This window comes from Hyaena hyaena, unplaced genomic scaffold (genome assembly GCF_003009895.1).
Source record: "Hyaena hyaena isolate Hyena2069 unplaced genomic scaffold, ASM300989v1 scaffold_1393, whole genome shotgun sequence".
In the NCBI taxonomy this organism is placed as follows: domain Eukaryota; kingdom Metazoa; phylum Chordata; class Mammalia; order Carnivora; family Hyaenidae; genus Hyaena; species Hyaena hyaena.
In genome coordinates this window covers 158,203-166,376 of record NW_024082017.1, presented here as the reverse complement: position 1 = coordinate 166,376, position 8,174 = coordinate 158,203, and the positions used below count along the sequence as shown (strand labels likewise).

General features: G+C 41.3%; 1 protein-coding gene across 1 annotated transcript; it reads right to left on the bottom strand.

Annotated features, from left to right (window-relative positions):
- Positions 1 to 2,531: 2,531 nt before the first annotated feature.
- LOC120225384 (cationic amino acid transporter 3-like) lies at positions 2,532 to 4,316 on the bottom strand. Its single transcript, XM_039223589.1, has one exon. It carries the CDS (start codon positions 4,314 to 4,316, stop codon positions 2,532 to 2,534), a length of 1,785 nt encoding a protein of 594 aa, XP_039079520.1.
- Between the last annotated feature and the right edge of the window lie 3,858 nt (positions 4,317 to 8,174).

Here is an 8,174-nt window from a genome sequence, read left to right as displayed (position 1 = left end):
TTTTTCTTTTTTGGTGGTTTCCTTCTTTTATATAGATCCAACCTACTCACAGGATACATGCATTACAATATGCTCATACATGAGAAAATGTAATAAAAGCAGGCTCTGTCATGTGGGAGGCGGGGTGTGCTCAGCAGTATTTATGATGAAGAGTAAGACTGTCTAATTTAGTGATGTGGGATTAGCAAGCCAATTAGGCTGCAGCTGATGGTTTAATCACTTGTCTCTATGTCTTGATTATCATAAGAGGGGGAAATGTGTTATTTATTGTACCTCTACAACTCCAACAATGGGTTGTAGCAAAAAGTGGGCAGGATGCAGGTTCAGATCACTTGTAGTAGAGACCAAATTGAGAGAAAAACAGGACAGAAGAACAAGATGATATCCTAGAATTTTTTAACTAAAGGGAACTTTAGAAATTATCAGTTGTGAACTCTTGATTGCAGATAAATAAACAGAGAACTGAGGGAACTGAGGGGCTTGCTCAAGATCAAATTGCTAGTTAGTGGTGGAAACAAGACTAGAACCAAGGACACTTGGCTCTCAGCTGTGCACTTTCTGAACTAGTGGACCAAAGCAGGCAATAGTAGAGAAACTTTAAAGTACACAAATACATACATGGCCAAGTAGAAGGAGCAACACCAAGGATTTGTAGCATGGGAAGTAGGTTCAAACCCAAAGTGCTTTGTTATCAGAGGAAAGCTCTGACTTCAATCTACCTGTGTATGTTTTGTTGCCCTCCCCCCCCCCCAGCCAAGGCTCAAACTACACAACCAGCTCAGTGTGCTCTGAACACTGCTTTGTTTTCCTACTGTTGTTTTCTCTGCCTACAGTCTCTCCCTGCTGCTTATGTGTGGCAAAATCCTATCTGTCCTTGGAGAGAGCTAACCCAAATGTCATTCCTCCGCAGTCTTCTCTAAAATTACCAATCAACTGTCACCCCTGTGGCAGCCACAAATGCTCATCCTCCACTCTGAATTTCTAAGACACTTCACTTGTATTTACTTCTTATGGCAACACTTTCTGCATTGTGTTACAGCTATGCTTTACCTCTTGTATTAGAATATAAGCATCTTAAGGGCAGAGGCCATGTTTCATCTTTTTTTGTCTTTTTCTAGTTTTCTTTATTTTTTAATTGAAGTATAATTAACACATAGTGTCATTGTATTACTCTCAGGTATATAGTATAATGATTTAACAATTCCATACTTTTCTCCGTGCTCATCAAGATAAGTGTACCCTGAATTCCCTGCATCTATTCTACCTATCCTCCTACCCACTTCCCTTTTGGTAACTACCAGTTTGTTCCTTATATTTAAGAAAGAGTCTGGTTTTGTTTGTTCTGTTTGTCTCTTTGTTTGTTTGTTTTATTACTTAAATTCTACATATGAGTGAAATCATATGGTATTTGTCTTTGACTGACTTATTTCACTTAGCATTACATTTTTTAAGTCCATCCATGTTGTTATAAATTGCAATGTTTCATTTCCATTGAAAAAAATGAAACCTTGTAATTTATAACAACATAGATGGACCTAGAATATATATATATATATATATATGGGACCTAGAAGATACATATGTGTGTGTGTATGTATATATGGACCTAGAAGATGTGTGCATACGTGTGTGTGTGTGTGTGTGTGTGTGTGTATACACATACCTCATCTCCTTTATCCTTTCATCTACTGATGGACATTTGGATTGCTTCCATATCCTGGCTATTGTATATAGTGCTGCTATAAACATAAGAATGCATATATCTTTTTGACTTAGTGTAAATAAAAAGCTTTTGAACAGCAAAGGAAACCATCTGCAAAGCAAAGAGGTGACCTACTGAATGGGAGAAGATATTTGCAAATGATATATTCAATAAGGGGTTAATATGTAAAATATGTAATGAACTGATACAACTCAACACCAAAATACATTCATTTAAAACATGGACAGACACCAACACACACAAGAAAAGATGCTCAGCATCACTAGTCATAAGGGAAATGCATGAAAACTACAATGATATATTACCTTACACATGTCAGAATGGCTAAAATAAAAAGACAAGAAATAACATGTGTTGGCAAGGATATGGAGAAAAAGGAGCCCTCATGTACTATTGGTAGGAATGTAAGTTGGTGCAGCCACTTTGGAAAACAGTGTGCAGGTTTCTAAAAATTTAAAAAAAAACATAATTATTACATCACCCAGTAATTTCCTGACTGGGTATTTACCCAAAGGAAACAAAACACTGTTTCCAATTTCTTTTTATATTTTTTAAAGCTAGTATGCAGCTACAGACACAATTGAAAAGTAGATAAGGGGGTGGGGGGAAGAGAAAGAGCAAAGACACATTCTTCACTCCACAATAAAGTATTCCCCCCACAAATATCCCACAGGAGACCTTGTTTCCATGTGCTAAAGAGTACTCAAGATTATTGTGCAGGGGAACCAGACTGCATTCAGGTATGATGATGTAAAACTAAATGTGTATAGGCACCAATGAATTCGACGTCTACAGCTTTGGCCCTAACTTAAGTGGAGTTGGTCATTCTAACCTCCTCCATGCTGCGCTTGATCCCATAGCTGAAATAGATAGCAAGCCCAATCAGCATCCAGACACCATATTGGGCCCAGGTGCCAGCTGCCATCTGCATCATAAGGTAAACATTCACAAAGATGCTCAGTAGTGGGAGGAGAGGCATAGCAGGGACCTTAAACTGAAGGGGACTGGAGCTCTGTGGCTGTCTCCAGATGACTCCAGTGAGCCCAGCAATAAGCACCAGGAGCAGCACAACTACTGAAATCCACACTGGGTCTCCAGAAAGTGGAACTGGCCACTGGGTCAGCACCAAGCACAGAAGAGTGAGCAGTAGAGCAAGCAGTGAGGAGCAAACATAGACAACCCGGCCAGAGAGTGCAGTGGGGGTGGGGCTGCCTGGAAAAAATAGTCCCTGTAGAGTCAGCTTCTCTGCTGCAGGTCCATTCTCCTCCTGCACCTCCCCTTCATTTTCCTTATTTCTAATGTTGGTCTGATACCTGAGGATGAGAACACAAAGAGCCACCAGGGAGTAAGCTAGCAGCGACCCAAGTGACCTGAAGTTCACAAGATCAATGAATCCAAAGGAGACTGCCATGACTGGTGCAATAATGCCAAAGATCACAGTGGCCACAAGAGGAGCATATTTGCCAGTTTTTATCCTGACAAGAACAGGGAACAAGAGGTGATGCGTTGCCATCATGTATATAAAATGATGTATGGGTAAAATAAAGCCCAAGAAGTTAGATGAAAGACTACAGAGGAATCCAAAAGCTACAACATAGTAGGCAGGAGGCCAGCCAATATGGAGAAATGCCTCAGGCAAGGTGCTCCCAGGTTGAAGCTTGTAGTAAGGCACCATAAGCGTAAGTGATGAAGAGACACCAACATATACCAGAAGGCAAATGAGCAGTGATATCACAATGCCCCTGTGGATTGAACGTTGGGAATTCTGGGCTTCTTCAGCTCTTTCAAAAATATTGTGGAAACCAATAAATGTATAGAGACAGGTAGCTGCTCCACGGAGAACCCCTTTGAAGCCGAAGGGCACAAATCCTCCAGAGCCCAGGGGGCTCAGGCTAGAGGTGTCATTGAGTCCAGCCTTTATGTAGTCCTCTTCTGTGAGTGTCCAGTTGTGCAGGTTCCCCTTAATAAAGCCAGAGATGATGACAAAACCCAGAACCAAAAGTTTCACCAATGTGACCACTTTGGTAACCAGGAAAAACTGACCATGGTTCAGAGCCTGCAATTCCATGAATAACAACACAAAGCCCACAACAAAGAAGACTAGATAGTCTGCAAGGACTTGGGGAACATGCAGTAAGATGCTCTCATGGAGGGTCTGAGAGATCTGGTTCCCAAGAAGATTGGCAAAAGCTAAAGTCCAGGCCCGGGTCACATTGGCTGTATCAGCAACAAGGGAGAAGATGAGGTTCCAGCCAGTGATGAAAGCCCAGAGTTCACCTACAGTGACATAAGTGTAGAGATATGAAGAGCCAGATTGTGGAATCTGGGCAGTAATCTCAGCATAGCACAGCGCAGTCAACACAGAAGATAGGCCAGCCAACAAAAAGCAGATCACAATGGATGGTCCTGCTTGATTGCTGACCACCTCACCAGCCAGGACATATATACCTATACCCACTGTCCGGCCTACACCCAGGGCCACTAAATCCAGAGTGCTCAGGATTCTGCTTGGGTGATCCTCAGGCAAAGGTTCCTCCAACTTAAGTCTGTGTACCAGCTTTTGACCAAATCTGCGAAGTGCTTGATGCAGCATCGAGCTAGAATTGAAGAGGATTCCAGGATCAGAGAGCTGTAGCAAGCACAGGAAGGAGAGAGTCTGAGATTCAGTTCGGTGAGGCTGAGTTAAGCCAAGTTGGGTTGATGTTGCCAAGTTCCGTTGCTCAGGCTTTAAAGCTATCACTTCGAATTTCATCTGGTATGTGTTATTCCTCCATAATGCCTAAAGAAACGATAAATATTTACTGAACAATGGTGTTCAACCAACCAGTGAAAACTCAGAAGTCCTATGTCACTTGTTGCAGCCCAAGTATCACAGAAACTGACACCAAAAGATGTCATAGAAAAATGAACCCTGCTTTCCTCCCAAAAAAGTGCAAAATACTTCCTAACATTCTTCTTTTCTACACACCACATGACATAATCCTATTTGGGTTCATCTAACTCATGTAGCTTCATGTACTAATTAAACTGTAAGACCCAACAGGGCATGGATATATTATGCAATAATTCACACATGGATATTTGCATGGTACTTGAGCATGAGTTATGACACATTAATTCACAGACTAGAAGGTCTCATTGCAATTATAGAACTATTTCAAATTATTATCTGAGTTTAAAATACAAATGTTCTTCCCCTAGTCTCAAAACCCTTACCTCCAAAATCAGTTAGCCAAGGTCAGATGTCACTGTGGCTCACTTTCTCCTCATTCTGCATCATCCATTTAGCTGTCCTGATATCACAGAATGTACAGTCCAACCCTTAACTTTTAGCTACCTAGGCCCACAGGTGTGATGTAAAAAGAGAGGGAGAGGAAGGAATTGTCAGGGCTGTCATAACAATCTGCAAGAACTCTAAGAACAAGCTGTAGTGGAAGGAAAAGCTGAAGAAATGAATGCAACATCCACCCAATAATCCATTACTAAGAATGGAGAAGAGCCAGAAAGGCCATCATATGAATTCTGGTATTGAATAAACCTCACCCAAAGCTACCAGACAAAAATTAACTACAGTTTTACATCCTCAGTTTTGAGAGTGTGATGAATTGGGAGGAGAGAAGTAAGTTACTTAGCTCAGTAGCTCACAACCAAAACAATTCCTTCTGTATCCTCTCTCCTTATAGGTTCCAGAAGAGAAGGTGAGCTCACTTCTGCAGACAGTCTCCTTGCGGGCCACAGTGTGCTCCATAAACACTCTACCATCTGTGATGTCAGCTGACAGCCGCTTGGAAAATCTGCCCTGTTCTGTGAGCTTGTATAAAAATACTCACTTGTAACTGCCTATTAATTTTTCACAAGGAGTTATTTTAACTTGCTCAAATCATTGTCTGAATGTTTTCTTAATGAAAGAAACTTTCATGTGGTTCCCCCTTTCCCCTCCTCTACTGCTACTATTCAAATGGACCCCTCTTCAAGAGGAGCAAGGCTTTAAATGAACAATTCACAGTAATGTTCCAGAAATGTGGGGAACAGAGAAAACAAAGTCATGCAGCCTTCACTCTCCTCTCTACTCTGGCTTTGGTTTTGAGAGAATTTTAGGAAGTGTTGTCAGAAGTTATAAAAAAAAAAAGAACAAGTCAAAATTGAAAAATCTTCTCTATAGGTTATCAAAAGGAATCCTTGGGTTGTGGTTCTGATCTTCTGTCTACAAATCCATCTATACTTATTTGCCACCCACCAGTTCCAATGTTATGATTTACCAACAACGTGGGAGATAGATAAGGAGGGTCAATTCTTAACTCATGGACTTTCTAAACTATAAATGTGATTGATGTGTGCCCCATTCACCACCAGTCTTCAAACCCTTCAGTGGTTCCCCATTGTCCTTCATTCCTTCTACATCTCACCTGTGCTGATTCGTCTATCCTCATCCCCTGTTCATGGTCCAGCTGTGAAATTCCACACTCACCCTGTTTTCTTGCCTTCTAATCCCCTCTTGTCCCTCTCTTTAGCTAACCCCTACTTCTCTTTTAGTTCCTAGCTCAGATGTCACTTCCCAACGAAGCCTCCCCTGACCCTTCTATGTATGCCCTTAGTCATAGCACCCAGGCTTCCCTCATATGCCAATTATCCTAATGTATCAAAATTCCAGTGGATGTATGTATCTAAATACACATATAGAGCATGGACTGGAAAAGCATTTGTTAAATACACTAAAGCAAGTGCCTCTAGTGAGGAGGGAAAATGAGAAAGAGCTCAGAATGAAAAGGGGAAAATAAAATACCTTGAAAAAGAGGCCTGACAGAAGCTATGATGCTAACAGTTTCATGACTGAGGGTAAGGTTGACTCCAATCAGTGCACTTCAGGTTCAAACAAGGAATTGAATGAACTGATGTCGTGAGACGACCTGGTTCAGAGCCTGATAAATGGCAGGCACTCAACAGACTTAAACTGAAGGGGAATGGGAATCCTATAATTGTCAGGACACAGAGAATACAGAGAAGTAATACTTGCCATAAAGAGGGTGGAGAACAAGGTAAGATGGGGCACTCCTCCTATCATTTCCCTCTGAACCCATTTCCCTTTACCCAATTCCTCTTTCTTCTTCAGCTCCTTCAACTTCCACTAGAGACTTCTTAGTGGGCACTAAGGATGCTTGTACCATGTTTCTCTCTCTGAGGGAACAGTCCTCACCTACCTACTTCCCAACAAAGACAAATGTGGTTCACTTCTGTTGAATCACACACCTCTTTGAGGTTGGTCACCTCAGAATAATGTCATCACTATTCTGAAGTCCATCCATGGACCCTGAGCAGGAATCCCAGAAGACGACCATCTGAATGGCAGGGTCAGAGATGGGTAATGAATTTGATAGTTTCTTTTTCACTCAGCTATGTTGTGCAGGGTGGCCCTTAAGCTCTTCCCACTTTTACTGAAGATGAGTGACAGTGGACCTTTAGACAAAATATGAAGATACCAGAGAGGAAGCCCAAAGAACAAAATATCTGGGAATTAAAAAATCATGTTTTTCCCTGCTTTGTCAAAGATTAGTTGGCCATACATTTGTGGGTCCAATTCTAAGTTCTCTATTCTATTCCGTTGGTCTATGAGTCTGTTTTTGTGCCAATACCATACTGTCTTGATGATGACAGCTTTGTAGTAAGGGCTAAAGTTTGGGATGGTGATGCCTCCCGTTTGGTTTTCTTCTTCAATATTACTTTGGCTATTCAGGGTCTTTTGTGGTTCCATAAAAATTTTAGAATAGCTTGTTCTAGTTTTGAGAAGAATGCTGGTGCAATTTTGACTGGGATTGCATTGAACGTGTAAAACTCATCGAGCTCCACCTGAAAAACAAATAATCTGGGGAAGAAATGGGTAGAAGACATGAATAGACACTTCTCTAAAGAGGACATCCAGATGGCCAATAGACACAGGAAACGATGCTCAGCATCCCTCATCATCAGGGAAATATAAATCAAAACCACACTGACATATCACCTCACACCGGTCAGAGTGGCTAAAATGAACAAACCTGGAGACTCTAGATGCTGGCGAGGATGTGGAGAAACGGGCACCCTCCTACACTGTTGGTGGGAATGTAAACTGGTGCAGCCCCTCTGGATGACAGTAGCAAGTTCCTCAAAAAATTAATACTAGAACTCCCCTATGACCCAGCAATAGCACTGCTAGGAATTTACCCAAGGGATACAGGAGTGCTGATGCATAGGGGCACATGTACTCCAATGTTCATAGCAGCACTCTCAACAATAGCCAAAACATGGAAAAAGCCTAAGTGTCCATCAACTGATGAATGGATCAAGAAGATGTGGTATAATTTTAGATTAGACAGAATCTTTTTTTTTTAACCTTCTGATTTGTGTTCCTTTAGTTTGAAAGTTGTGTAATACTTAATTTACTCTAGCAAATTTTTGTATGTGGTAGTATAGCTTT